Source organism: Leucopleurus acutus (genome assembly GCF_964270905.1).
Source record: "Leucopleurus acutus genome assembly, chromosome: 8".
NCBI classification, from domain to species: Eukaryota; Metazoa; Chordata; class Mammalia; order Artiodactyla; family Delphinidae; genus Leucopleurus; species Leucopleurus acutus.
The window spans coordinates 95,917,399-95,932,547 of record NC_139151.1 but is presented as its reverse complement, the minus strand read 5'-3'; the positions used below and the strand labels follow the sequence as shown (position 1 = coordinate 95,932,547).

The 15,149-nt window shown below is 42.2% G+C and overlaps 1 protein-coding gene across 3 annotated transcripts in view; it reads left to right on the top strand.

Moving 5' to 3' along the window:
* AMBRA1 (autophagy and beclin 1 regulator 1) overlaps positions 1-15,149 on the top strand; it is a 175,142-nt gene that overhangs the window by 62,849 nt on the left and 97,144 nt on the right. For all 3 annotated transcript variants that reach the window (XM_082845636.1, XM_082845637.1, XM_082845638.1), the window contains 3 exons: positions 1,610-1,789; positions 13,322-13,402; positions 14,033-14,133. In XM_082845636.1, the coding sequence (XP_082701762.1) occupies positions 1,610-1,789; positions 13,322-13,402; positions 14,033-14,133 (362 nt within the window). The remainder of the gene's footprint in view (positions 1-1,609; positions 1,790-13,321; positions 13,403-14,032; positions 14,134-15,149) is intronic.

Sequence of the window (15,149 nt, the reverse complement as noted above, 5' to 3'; positions counted from 1 at the left end):
TTTGGTCTGAGTGAGTAGATTTACCGAGGATTTACCTAGAGGCTTACTTTGTCCAGGGGTAATGAAAGGTCAGGCAGCAAGATGTTTGTACTTTTCCTACCATTTGGATGTAAGTATTTCCATTTCCATTCTCAATCAGTTTTTCCAGATTTCCATTAAAAAAAAAAGTTGCATGCTTTTTTTCCTTCTATATTCAAACATTATAGAAGTTAAGGTCCCTAGGAATCCTTATCAGGATTGTTATGTTTCATTTTTTTGTTCTAATTACAGAAATAAATATTTTTATATACATATTAGTATATACATACCATTCTTTAATTTTTCCCCCACTTAAAATTTTATTTTAGAGGGCTTTCATTGTGCATATATAGGGATATTCTTTTTAATTGTTATATAATGTTTCTTTGTATAGATGTAATTTATTTAATCTGTTGGTGGACATTTGGGGTGTTTCCCAGTTTTTCACTAGTGCCAGCATATATATATATATCTCTTCGTATCCTGGTGTATTTCTGTAGGATAAAATTAATAGTGGAATTGTTGAATCAAAGTTGGCAGGTTTTAGGTCTTGGGCAGGTTTTAAGTCTTGGAATTTCTTAGTAATCCACTTAATATTATATATAAAACATTTTTCTGTTACTGTTCTTCTCTCACTTTCTCAGTTCACAGCCTCAAATTATATGCGTTGTGAAAGATGGAGGAAAAACTTGAGAAAGAAGGGAATGTGCAAATTGTATAGGACAGTAGACATTTTCATGGAGTATGAAGACAGTGAACCATAGCTGGAAGAATATAGACCTTTTACTAATTTAAAGTAAATTAAGTCTTTTAAGACTAATTACTGAGAACAGCCATTGTAAGGGAGAAGAAGAGTGACTTGTCTTCTGTGTTGCTCAGTGCCCACGTAGCCTATGATGCTCTGTCATAAGAAATAGAAAAAAGCTGTTGTTTTCTTTTAGATTTTCTGTTCTCTTGAGTATATTTTACTCTCAGTCTCTATCCTGAATATTTTCTCTGTGTTAAAATATCTGGATAATCTGTAAAGGAGAGATAAGAAGTTCAAAGAAGTACTCTTAAGGAGCTAGGACAAATCTGGAGCTACAAGTATTTGTTGGAGAAGAAAGGAGTCCTGGTGAAGGTGATGCCTGAAGATGCCTTCTTTAGTCATCTCGGGTTCACCATCTCTTGGCCTGTTTTCTCATCTATAAAATGAAAGAAGCTGTGGTCCCTTTGATTTCTTATATTTTGAATATGGATGATTAAGGAAAATCTGCGAATCTATATAAAGGGCACACCCTGAGAAGTTAAAAGAGGTCCCTTAAGAAACTAAAAGAAAGGTCCAGTGTTAAACTCTTGGAAGGGGCAGCTGTTGATCAGATGATGACTGATTAAACAGCTGTTTGCCTTATCTCAGAACAGAAACACTGGTGGTAGTCTGATAAGCATATCGTGCAGTACAAATCTCCTGGTGAGTTAAATGCCGTTTATTTTTCATGTCTCCAGAGTTCGCCTCAGCAGGGAGATGTGATGGGAGAGCTGGATTTACTATCTTTCACAGTATTCCCCACATTAGTGCTAGTTTGTGTTTGTTCATCTCTGTTTCTCTCAGATTATCTCCTGCTGCATACTATGCCCAGAGGATGATCCAGTATCTCTCACGGAGAGACAGTATCCGCCAGCGTTCTATGCGCTACCAACAGAACCGCCTCCGTTCTTCCACCTCCTCCTCTTCCTCAGACAACCAGGGTCCATCAGTAGAGGGAACCGACTTGGAATTTGAGGACTTTGAGTAAGTATATATTCAACTTGCTTTCTTACCCCTCCTCCCGAGCTGTGAGTGCTTCCAAGTTGGCCACTGTCTGAGCAATAGTGGTTTGACATTCTTGCTTCAAACCCCTAAGTTATTATTTATGAGAAATAGGATGGGGTGAGGGACAGAGGGTTAAAATGCCCAGGGCACTCCCACCTCTGGTAGTTGCATTGCTGATTCCCTGAAGCCTCTGGGAAGAGACAGCCCATTGGGCCCCAGGCCAGGCTGGGAGAAAATGGCCGCTGCTCTTTAGGCAACTTTTTAATTTCCCATTTGCATAAACAGTGACTGTGGAAGTGCTTCATGTGGACTGTCTTCATAACATCAGGGAGGCAGGAGGGTTGGTGTTTTTTCTCTTAAGCAGAGTAGATACAGAGATTAACAACAAAGACAATACTCGGATTTCCCTAGGAGGCAGATTCTCTCAGTACCCTTAATCACACTGCTTCTCTGAGGTCCTACTCCCTTGTCCCTAAACGTTCTCAGTCTCCCTGTACCCCCAGTAAGGATCCTTTGGAAGTTGCCTGTCAGATTAATGTGGGGGTTGAGAGGTGATTCCTTGCTCTGCTAGTCTCTTTGAGCGGTCGGCTGGGGTACGGGGGTGAGCTAAAGGAGCAGCGTCAGCCCCAGGCTCCAAGGTCAAGCTCCCCAGTCTTCCTGCTGGGTTTTACATTCTCTGACCTGCTGCTCCTGACCTTTCTAGCCATGCATTGTGTTTCTTTCCATCTTGAAACTGAGCTTTCCTGGCTTGTACCAAATTGGACATTTGGCTCTTGCTTTGATTCCTATATTTTGATATTCTCAAAACATGCAGAATAAGAGGGAAGGGTGGTTAAACATTTTTCTTTCCCCATCTTTTTTGCTGGCAGTACTGGAATAGGACAACCTGTCAGTCATCTTCCTTTTTTTCCCCCCTTCATCTTGACATAGGCTGGTCAGGTCTGGGATCTTAAGAGCTCCTGCCTCCCTTCCACCTTCCTCTTTCGTGAGCTGAATGAATAGTTCCCCAGGAGCCATCTTGCAGTGGAGCTTTATGAAGTGTTTGAGAAATATCTTTGTCAGAGAGGACCAAGAAGGTGGGAATACCCTTCGTACCAATTGACCTTCCCGATACAATCCTTAAACACACTGGCCAGTTGTGTACTGGGAAGCAGAAGGAACACTCAGTGGAAGGCTCATTCGTCTGAGGAAGATGTAAATGTGAAAGAAATGCAAGGTTGCCCTCAAACAGCTGTGCTGTGGCAAACGGAGCAGGGGTGGTGGGAGAAGGGCCCAGCTGCTCTGTGACTCTCAGATGTGTCCTTCTGCCTTAAGTCCCCGCTGGGGGAAGATGGATGTGGGCACAGCAGTGAAGGGAGAGTCTCCACTCCTTTAGCCAGGCAGACACCTGTAGGGAAATATGTTCCCCTGTAGAAATGATTATTTTTCCAGCACCGGGGTCTATTCAGGGAAGCAGTTTCAACGCACAGTGCCAAGGCTGCTGGGACTTAGTGCTGCTGAAAAGCCTCGGTAATCCCGTGGAGCTCTGGGAGTCAGTGCAGATTGCATAGCCCTCTCTCCACGCATGTTTGGAAGGCTGTTATCTCTTCGCAGTGGTGAAACGTGGGGCTCATGCCTTTGAGCTGTATCTTGCCTCGTGACTTGTCCTTCACAGTGGAGTTCTGGGTTAGTTTAAAATGTTCTGTTCTCATCTTACCTTCTCTTTCTTCTGTTACCACCTCCTCCCTTTCCCCTTCCTTCCCCCTTGATTTTCCTGTGTCAGACTGCCTCCTCCCTGTGCTCCCCACAGCCCACCTGTGCTCTCGCCTCCCCCTGGCTTCAGCGCAGCCTGAATTTACATCACCCTCTTCACCTTTCATGCACTGACTTACCATTGTATTGCTCCCTGGTTAGTAACAATGGGCTGGTTTCTCTAAAGCCCCTCCGAAAGTCCCTCCCCTTGGTGTTTGCCTTTCTTGTGGGGCTGAAGCAGACTATAAACTTGTTTTTAATAGCAACTGTGGATTAGTCACCTCAATATTAGCAGTCCAGGTCTTCTAGTGAAGGATGTTGCCGGCTGGTTGATGCTGAGTTACCGTCTGTTCATTCTTTCTCTGTCTCTTTCCCCGCCCTCCTCCCCCTACTGTAAACCGAGGGCTGCTTGTGGTTGTGCCTCTTCTCTTAATTTCTAGGTACTCTGAGGAGAGAGAAAGTGAGAAATTAGGGAATGTACCAGCCCATTTTAATTTCTCTGCCCGAATCCTTTTCCTCAGCTTTGATAACTAGAAAGAAAGTTACAGGCTTATACAGTCATAATTTATAGTTCTTTCAAGTACAGAGAAGCAGATTAAGTTAGATATGGCCTGGAATCCTAACACTTAGGGTACCATTAAGAGAGACTGTTCTTCTTCTGGGTTTCCTCACCTTCACAGCACAGCATGGTCTTGCCTTTGCCACCCCACTCCAACCTCTTCACTCTCCTTCCATTTGCTAAGTCACAGATCATTTTGTCATTCTCTAGCTTGTCCCATCCAGGTGTATAGTGGCCTCAGAAAACAAAAGGGAGACATTACGCAGATCCCATCTTTTTTGGTTCTCTTTCATCATCCATTGAATGAAAGGTATCAGCTATCACATTTTTCATGTATACTAATTTATAACATACACAACATTTGTAGTATATATAAATATACTAATATACATATGTCTTTTAAAATCTTGTTTACTCCTTATAATAACCCAGTGAGATAGTTGTTCATTTCATTGTGTTTTTTAAAATAAGGATACAGAAGCTTGACCAAAGTCAGACATGTCTAAGATTAGAGATCAGGAGCAAGCATGTTTAGTGTCTGACTTTAGTGTCCTGCAGATTTAAAAACCTTTAAAAATGATGTACAACCATATTTGAGCCCTTGCTCCATGAGCTTGCTGTGCAGCAAGACTATCTAGATTTATCGCTAGGGAAGATAGATTTGAAGGTTGGTCAACATCAGGTTAAACTTTCTATTCTTTTGTGGTCTGGATTAATGACCATCTTCCCAGGCAGGCATCTTCTCCTGTCATTTGTCTCTGTCTGCAGCAAGGATTGAGACTTCAGGGTCCCTGTGTTTATCAAAATGCACAAACAGGACATCCAGAAACCTGCTGTCAGGTGGTCTGTCCTGAAGCCCTCAGCATCTGTCTTTGCATAAAGATGTTCACAAGCAGGGTAAAGGTGTGGCTGCCCTGACCCTGCTGTCTGCCTCCTTCTGAGCTCAGACCACCTGCTAGAATGTAGACGGCAAATAAGCATAATGAAAACTCAAATTTTTATTTTCACCATCCCTTTGGAAAGAGGGAGGGAGGCTTTTATGAAGCCCAGGTTGAGTGCTGTGTTCCCGTAGTTTCTAAGGCCAGCAAAAGAGGTGGTACCTGTGACTTTATGACTGTTGTTCAAGCTACCCTCACCCCCCCTCCTCATTTTATCTGTTATTCTAAATGTAATTATAATCCTAGAATCATCTCCAGTTCATCTTCTTGCCTCATTTTTTACCTGCTTTGCCTTCCAAGGCAAGGATACCCTGAGCTAATGACAGAACTGGAGAAGCTTCAGATTAGATCAGTCACAAATATCTCCAACACTGCGTAATTATATTCAACTTCTTTTTTTTTTTTTTAATTATTAATTTGGCTGCATCAGGTCTTAGTTGCGGCACACGGGATCTTTCTTTGCAGTGCGCAGGCTCTTTGTTGCAGCACACAGGCTTTTCTCTAGTTGTGGTGTGTGGGCTCTTAGAGCGCGTGGGCTTAGCAGTTGCAGCGTGCAGGCTCTCTCGTGGTGTGTGGGCTCCAGAGAGTGCGGGCCTAGTTGCAGATCTTAGTTCCCCGACCAGGGATCGAACCCGTGTCCCCTGCATTGGAAAGCAGATTCTCAACCACTGGACCACCAGGGAAGTCCCTCAACTTCTTAAAAATTGTTGCCAGCACAGAGAGAACAAGTCCTTCATTCATAGTTGTGACACCGGTCTGTACTTGGGGAAAACGTCTCAGTGAGAATTCTAGTCTTTCAGCCTGGTCTTTCAGATGAAGTGTCTTGAAGTCAGTTACATTTGTTTTATTAACTCTTCTAATTTATCTCGTTGTATTTGGGTTCCTTTTACCCACAAATCCATATTGTGACCAAATATGCAAAACCGTTTCATTGTGAAATGAATGACAGTCATTTCTGGTTGCCCAAGATGGGTTCTGGTTCCTTAGTTTGGCATGATATGTTCTAGCAGTACCACATACACATGTGCGGAGGAGCCTCAACCAGAAGGCTTTCATGGGCCCCTTGCTAGACACCTTCTAGCAAGGAAGTCATTAAAAGGTCTTCTTGGTATATAATGTAGCTGAGGACAGTTCTGAAGGCTGTCACTCCGTTCTGCCATCTGACTGGGTGTGGCATAGAAGTTACTCGCCTTTATAGTTCAGAATTTAATATTCTTCATCTGCCCTTTTGCCACTACGGAAATTTAATTGAGTCACACAAAGAAAATATGTTAGAAACCCGATGATGTTACTCTTATCTGTCTATAGGTGAAATCCTGACAGCTTTGTGAGACTCATATACTTGTGTCAAGTTCTCATGGCTAGAAATTCCAGGAGAGTGAAGTCACATGTCCTTGGTAGTGTTTGCTTGCCCCTGCTCTCTCTTCCATGCCCCAAATTTCCAGGACTCCTATGGGAGTCAGTGACTACTAATAACAGATATGTTACTTATAGCCGAGAAAGGGAAGGGGCAGATCTTCAGAGCAAGAAGTCGTGTACTTCATTCTGAAATGGGGTTGCCTTTGTTTCTTCCTTTGACTTACAGACCATAATCTCTTTGATATTAGAAGTGCAAGAGAAACTATAAGGGAACACGCTGTAAAGTGACTGTTCTCTTTACAGACTGGAACCTGCCAAAGCAGTCAAGGATCAGGCAACCAGCTACAGTTATTGAGTGGTGGTATTGTATAGAAGTAGTTCTTAAAGTGAGATGAGATAAGAAACCATTCACTTCCTTTTTACCAGAGTTTTAAATAATTTCATTTAATTGATGTTTGTGGTGGTTGATTGTTTTTTACAGCGTGGGTTTATAAAAGAGAAAGTCTTAAAATAGGACTTTTCTCCAGATATACTTAGAAGAAAGGCAAATAAATGCATAGTCATAGAAACATGAAACAGCATGGAGCATGTCAAGAATTCCCTTGTTGACAAGTATGGTCAGGTTGTAAAGTCCAAGATACAGCAGGAGATGGGCCCCGAGAGTTAGAGTGGTACCAGATCCTGGGGAGTCTTGTGTGCCTTGCAAAGGAGGAGAACTGTACCCTGCAGGTGAGAGGGAGTCACTGAAGAGTTTTAAGCTATGGAATAACATCAGATTTTTACACAATATCTTATAAGATAGACTGTAATAAGGTACCCCTGAAGTACAGGACAGCATTGTATGAAGGGAGAGAGTACTTGGGGAGATGTGAGAAGGCTTCATGGGTTTCAGCTAGGTGTGAAGACCCCATAGGACTTCAACGAATTGACGTGGAGGATGGAAGTAGGGAAGGAGATTCTAGACAAAGGAGTAGTTTAAGCAAAAGCCCAGACACAGAAGATTTACAGGGTTTGTTCAGAGACCCTGCATACATCTGTGGTTAGAGCAACGGAGTATTTGTACTTTGAGCGATAAGATCGGAAAGACATGGACTGTGGAGGGCCTGGAGTGCCTGGCTGAGAAATTTTGACCTTGTTTTTGTCTAGGGACAGCCATTATTCAACATGTGTTTTAGGCAGCGAATTCTGACAGCGGTTGTTAGGCAGGTGGCAAGTATATGGATGCAGGAAAACCAGTTAGAAAACAGTGGGCAAAATACATATGAGGACATATGAGGACTGAATGTTAAGTATTAGACATAAGAGGCCTTGGTGTTTTATAAGAGTGGGGCCTGTTTGTGAATGTTCCTGGGGAGTTGAGCTGTGTGAGAGCTCAGCTGCCTCACTTCCTACTTCTCCAAATAAAATGTTGCCAGAGTCCTTTTTTACTCTTACTGGAACTGATTTTGAGCTAAGTTTATAAAGTAGCAAGTGACTCCCAGAACAGCTGTGATTGGAACTGGGATCTCCTGTTAGTGCCCACTGGTCCCCAGAGCCTGACAACTATTGTCTAGGGAATAGCCCCACGTTCCAGTTTCGGCTGAGCCTCTGATATGCCATTTGATCTTTGGCAAGTCCCTCTCCTACCCTAGGCCTCAATGTCTGACCTTGTAAAATTAGATTAGATAATCTCTGAAGTTTATTTTAGCCCTAAAGCTCTTGGATCTTTGTTGGAGCTAACTACCTATCTTAGAAGGATTTCCCTTGTACTCAGCAGAGGTAGAATAATGAAAAGTTTCAGAAAAGTGGAGAGACTTCCTGAGGATTAGGAATAGGATATCTGGTACCTGTGGAGCCCCAATAGATTTATAAAATATATGCCTACCTGAATTCCAGCTCTTTCCTGAGGGTTTTGAGCCTATTGCTTAGAAATATATAATATTGCTTGGCAGCTTTAAAATTAGTATTCTTTCTGGGCAACTAAAATACATATGAATATTTATTATGAGGAATGCTAGGAGAAGAGAAAGAAAATGGAATATATCTGGATTTAAAGAATTAAACAGCTGTGAAGGAAGAGGGGGAAAGGAGGATAGCTATCACTTAGAGATATGTATTTATTTTTTAACATAAAATGCACAATAGGAATATGGATTTGCATAATACATGCAGATGAAATTAAAGGTAGAACAAGAAAGGAGAGGACTTCCCTGGTAGCGCAGTGGTTAAGAATCCGCCTGCCAGTGCAGGGGAAATGGGTTCAAGCCCTGGTCCGGGAAGATCCCACATGCCACGGAGCAACTAAGCCCGTGCACCACAACTACTGAGCCTGCACTCTAGAGCCTGTGAGCCACAACTACTGAGCCCGCGTACCACAGCTACGGAAACCCGCGTGCCTAGAGCCTGTGCTCCACAACAAGAGAAGCCACAGCAATGAGCAGCCCGCACACCGCAACAAATAGTAGCCCCCGCTCGCCGCAGCTAGAGAAAGCCCGTACGCAGCAACGAAGACCCAATGCAGCCAAACAAATTAAAAAACAAAAAAGGAAAGAAAAAGAAAGGAGAGGAATTTGTAAGTGGTAATTATCTGTTATATTACTATTCCTTGGAGAAAAATTAAGGCTCTGAAGTTCCAAGAGACCTATGCTATTAGGTATCCCCTATGAATGATATCAGCTGGGCCTGTGCCTTCCTCCCAGAAATCTAGCCCTGACATGCGTGCACAGTCCTTCGAAGTAGAGTCTAGAGCCTTACTAATAGCACCCGAGTAAAGAAAGGACTTGACCAAGATCACTGTGCCATCCAAGGACAGGAACACCAGCTAGGCCTTCTACTGTCTGGAGATTGAGTAGAAACTGAAGAACACAGGGAAACAAGTATTTTTTTAATGGTCTAATTTTCAGCACAGTCAACTGTGTATTGTCAAGAAGATAATGGCCTTTTGAGCTTTGTGCTGCCAGAGCTTTATTTACAAAGGCCCAAGTCAGAGCCATTTGTCACTGAGTAGTAATGGCAGCCTGACTCTCTGGTTAGGACTCAGACAGCAGTCTGTAGGTGTATTTTACATTCCTTTAAGTTACAGCTTCTCTCTGAGGCAATTAATCCCAGGCATTTAGCAAGAGTAGCTGCTGTGTTTCTCCCTTGTTCCATAGATGCATTTTCTTGTATTTGTCAGTTGTCTTGGATGCTTGTTTGAAGGGTGATTTTTCCTTACAAAATCTTTTATGAGAAAGTCTTATTTTTTTCCCTCTCTCCTTCCCAAATAGCCTTCTGAGAGTTAATCAGAGATGCACAGAGTTCAACAACTGGGAAGGCCATTAATAACTCAGCCAGCTTCTATCCTGCTGGCTTAAAGGCAGCTTCTGGCTGATGAAATTGATGAGGATTTCTCTGGTGTTTCCCTGAAAAGTATTCTGGTGAGAAAGAGTCTTCCAGTGATAGAGGAGTGGTACCAGCATGCTTGCATACTCTGGTCTTCACTGTTTTTGTTTTTGTTTTTTTTTTAAGTACTACCCTTGAAAAGGGCATGGGCTATGTTATGTTAGGCCCAGTATTTATCACCCTCCATTATTCCTAAGGTAAACTGTCTTTCTGGGTCTGCCTTTCTCCCACTGTTCATCTGGCAAACATCTTCTAATCTTTAGTCTCTGCCTAAATTTGCCTTCTTCATCTCGTGGAGGCTTGCTCCAAGTTGGTCTTGTATCAGCACTGAAGTGAGTGTCAGAGTCTGTGTAGTTTTCTAAATTGAACATTATTTTAAGTACTTTTAATTTCTTTGCCCTTTTCTTGAAACTCTTTTTTTTTCCTTTTTTTGAAACTCTTAACCACTCTTCCTCTCCCCTCACTTCTACCCTGACCCCACCCTTGCAGATATCCTTTGCATTGAAGTTTGTTTCCCCATCTCAGCTCCTTATTTTGAATTTTCCCTTCTTTTTAGACTATAGAAGCTAGAGTCATTAGTTGCTCTTTTCACCTCTAATTTATTTAGGGCCATGCTTTTAGTCAGGGATTTTTGTGTGCCAGCATTAAAACGTGGGGCTTTTGCCCTCTACTTGCTTAACTTGTCCTGTGGTTGGACATTCTGGCCTTTGCCACCTTACCCATTCATGTTTTAAGTTTTTCCTGGTAAGGAAATGTTTGAGCTGTTCTAGGCTATTTTCTCCTAGATGCCTGTGTTTTTTTTCTCCCATAGGCAGCATCTCATTTGCGTGTTCACCACATTTCACATTTTACTAATTGTTCTGTGTACAATTCTGTCATTTCTCCTTCTTTGCTAGTGTGCTCAACACTTTCAATTTGAAGTCTTCTCTACATTTTATTGAGATGCTGTTTAACTCCTACTTCCCCATCATTAGTCAAGACGTTAAACTGAGGACCAAGAGATACATCTCCACTCACTTAATATTATTGCCTCTTTTGCGGTGCCTAATGTAACCATCATTCTGAGACTGCTTGTATCTGAGCCAGCTGATTTTCATATATATATATCTCTTCCGGTAATCTCTAAATAACATAAAGCCATTATCTCTGACCATGTTTTGCCCTTCCTCCTCCCTTTTTTTTTTAAGACGGAAGGAGAAATTGAATCAGAAAGAAGTTAATTGTTTTTAGGTTTTAATAACAATTAAAAGAGGCTTGTGAAATATGTCATAGGAGCCAAATTTTCTCCCAGCCCTGGCATTTGTCCATCTTTCTAAGTTATCTTCATATGTCCTTTCACCCAGCTCTGTGTCATGTTTGATTGTGGCAACTGCTGATCAGTACTGTCTCCTGTACATCCCTCTCCTTCCCTGCTCTTCAACTCTGCTAATGCCAGATAGAGCACTGTTTATTGTCCAGAGAGAGAGGGCTCTTTGGTCCTTGTTCAGAAGTAAATTGTCAGCTCCACAGCATGGTTCTGGGAAGGCCAGCTCTTTCTTAGCTCTAGAATAAAGTAATTGGATTTGTCCCATGATGCTTCTTTCTGTAACTTAATTTTCAACCTTTTTGAGGCTTAGGACCCTTCCTCCCCCCCCCTTAGGACCCTTCTTAACTTTAATATGTGTTCTAACTTCTCTCATGATAATTAGTTGCACTTTTAGTGCCCATCTGTAAGTAAAATATACTGTTATGAAAAGCTGTCATGAGTTCACTTGTACTTTTTTTTTTTTTTTTTTTTTTTTTTGCGGTACGTGGGCCTCTCACTGTTGTGGCCTCTCCCGTTGCGGAGCACAGGCTCCGGACGCGCAGGCTCAGCGGCCATGGCTCACGGGCCCAGCCGCTCCGCGCGGCATGTGGGATCTTCCCAGACTGGGGCACGAACCCGTGTCCCTTGCATTGGCGGGCGGACTCTCAACCACTGCGCCACCAGGGAAGCCCCCACTTGTACTTTTAACCGAGTTGGTACTTTGATCACAACTTGAATCTACATATACTTGAAAAATAATAATATACTTAATTTGGGAGCTGTCTTATTTGTTTGATATTCAGCTACTCCTTATAATAATTTGTGGGCTCCCCAGAGCTGCAGTCTGCTGGTCAGGAACTTCTGATCTTGTTGTTCTTTATAATCCCCTTTTCACTTTCCATATGGTCTTATCTCTCTTTCCTTGCTTCTCCCTTCATCTGTAGAGTTTCAAGTCACAGGACTATGATATGTTAAAGAAAACAGTAATATGCTTTCTCTTCTGCAAAAATAAAAACCAAGTACTGACTTTTAATGGATCAGCTTCCAGTATCCCTGATATTGATTTGTCTCTAAATGCTTAGCATCCAGTTCCACCAAGATATAAAAACCTTCCTAGGCTTTCATTTCTGGTTTGTAAGGGTCCCAGTAGTACACTTGAAAGCCAAAGTGTTGTCTTAACTTTGGTTACAGTGCCAGTTTGAAGATTATCTCATTAAGTTGAAGATAATCCAAAGGAAGAATTCAGAACATACCCCAAATCAAGCTCTCAAGAGGTTCATTTATTTTGTGGAGTTGGTTAAACAGCTAATTAACTGCTCTATCCAGCCAGAGTGCCCTTTGGCTTATTGTTCCTTTGATGCATTGGAAACTAAGCCACGTGAAGTTTCTGTTGTCTTCTCTTGTAGGAAGCAGTGAAGTGTAGTGGAAAGAGCAAGGGCTTCAGAGTCAGATGGATCTTCCTTGAATCTTGTCTCAACCACTTACTAGTTGTGTGACCTTGGGTATTTGCCTCTCTGGTCCTTAGTTTCCTTATCTGTGAAACAGATCTAATGAGACTTAATGGGAAACTCAAAAGATTAAATGGGGTAACATATTAATAACCTTTGTATTAGGACTTAGTAGATATTTCGTAAATGGTGTTTATTACCATTACTTTAACAGACCATAAAGAAAACACTAGACTTTTTTCTTTTTAATCAAATGACCAAGCTTAGGATTGCATTGTCTAATAATCTTCATCATTGTTAATTTTTCAATCTCTAAAAGAAAGGACTGCCTAGTCTTTTTCTTGTGTTGTTTTTCTTTCACATATCCATGATTTTTCCACACCAAGGACCTAAACAGATTTAAAGGTAACCATTTGTTGAATGAACTTGATGGGAGAATTCTTCTTCATTCAAGATCCCCCGAAGCCAAAGTTTCTCTGTCTTTCAGTCTAGAAAGAGATATGTTTATATACATATCCATTCTAAATCCCTTTAGAAGATCTAAACTTGGCTTCAATTTCAGATGCTGCAGAGTTCAGAGACCACATTATTTCAAGAAAAATCTTCCTTCTTACTGAACTGTTAGTAAATGCTCATAATTATTTTAATTGTGGTACTCCAGAAACGTAGTATATTAATGTGCCACCCAAATTAGTAAGCAACCAGATGACTGATTTCTCTGGGACCTTCACCTAAGTGTAGGAATTTAGTTTGCGGGATGTCTGTCTTTTGGGCTGGTGTCTGTTTCTGCTTTAGTGACTCTCTTAGGTGTAGTCTTTTTGTTTTCTCCAGGGACAATGGTGACAGATCCAGGCACCGAGCTCCACGAAATGCCCGGATGTCTGCACCTTCACTTGGACGCTTTGTCCCAAGGTAAGAACTGGATAGTCAACTTTTATGAGAGACTTTTCTGAGGGAGGCTTTATGAGAGGCTGGGATTTTTAAACCTACTTTCTGGTAGGTTTGTCCTGGACAGACCTATTTGGACAAAATTATTTGTCCTGGACAGATAATTCCAGATATGGACAATCTGGTGGATTGTCCATATCTGGAATTATTTCCTAGTGAGCCTACAGTCCAGCCCTGCCACCTAAAGACTTGACAGGAAATGATTAACCACAATGAAAAGACATAGAAAAATGGCATTGGGAGCATCCTGTTCAAGAATAGAAGCCCCGGGAAACTTTAGAAGAAAGATTGGAAGAAGATGCAAACGTGTGAGAGGAATTGTACTCTGCTCTAGGTTTCTTCGGATTCCTAGGCTTAGTGGATCCCTTATCTTTGATTGTTGAGGGTTAGTAGATAGTATATCTCCTTTGTTTTAAGGCAGTCTGTAATAGGCTTTTAACGCGTGATTCCTTCATATAGGCGTTTTTTTAAATTAATTTTTATTGGTGTGTAGTTGCTTTACAATGTTGTATTAGTTTCTGCTGTACAGCAAAATGAATCAGCTATGCATATACATATATCCCCTCTTTTTTGGATTTCCTTCCCATCTTATAGGCGTTTCTTGCTGCCTGAGTACTTGCCTTATGCTGGGATTTTTCATGAACGTGGACAGCCTGGCTTGGCTACTCACTCTTCTGTTAACAGGGTCCTGGCAGGTAAGGAGTTGTTTCTTTGGATTTTGAAAATTTAAAGGGGGAGGGAGCCGTGTAAAGCTTTCCCCTCCTTTACCTATGCTGATGTGATGGCATCTTGGCATCTGGCTGAAAACTCTTTTTTAAGGTCTTGTACTTGGTTCCTTACTTCAGGGCAGGAAACTACAGATTGAGGAAAGCTGCTTCTTTTGCCCATTCCCACTTCCTTCAGACATCTCTTTTTTAATTAATTTATTTATCTATTTTTGGCTGCGTTGGGTCTTCGTTGCTGCACACGGGCTTTTCTCCCGTTGCAGCGAGCGGGAGCTACTCTTTGTTGCAGTGTGTGGGCTTCTCATTGCGGTGGCTTCTCTTTGTTGCGGAGCACGGGCTCCGGGCACGCGGGCTTCAGTAGTTGTGGCATGTGGGCTCAGTAGTTGTGGTGTGCGGGCTTAGTTGCTGCACAGCATGTGGGATCTTCCCGGGCCAGGGGTCGAACCCATGTCCCCTGCATTGGCAGGCGGATTCTTATCTACTTCACCACCAGGGAGGTCCCCAGACATCTTTTTTAAAATTTATTTAAACCATTTGTTTCTTAATCCAGCAAATAGACTTTTTAAATTGAATGATAAAGATGCCTTGCTCATGTTTTATTGTTGAGGTACGCATGAGCCAGATCCTGTGATTTAATTAGGACTGAAAGCACACCTCTCCAACCCATTGCTGCTGCCAGCACATGGAGTTTCCAGGCCCTGTGGAATAATCTTCAGAGGAAGAAGGAGGAGAGGGACCCATGGAGCTGGCTTAGAAATTTCCACAGAATAGAAAATGGACTGGACAAACCCAGCCGATGCAGTTTTATGGTGGCTGAATAACTTAGTGACCAACGTTTTGGGGCTAATATGCGTGATGTGACTGGGCTGAGACCCAGTGTGTGCTGCTGCTTCTGGGCAGTCTAGAGAAGGAAACAAAGCAGAATCTATTTTTTTTCTAACAAAGGTTTTTCTCTTTTCCCCCTTCCCCTCCACCTCCACTGCCAA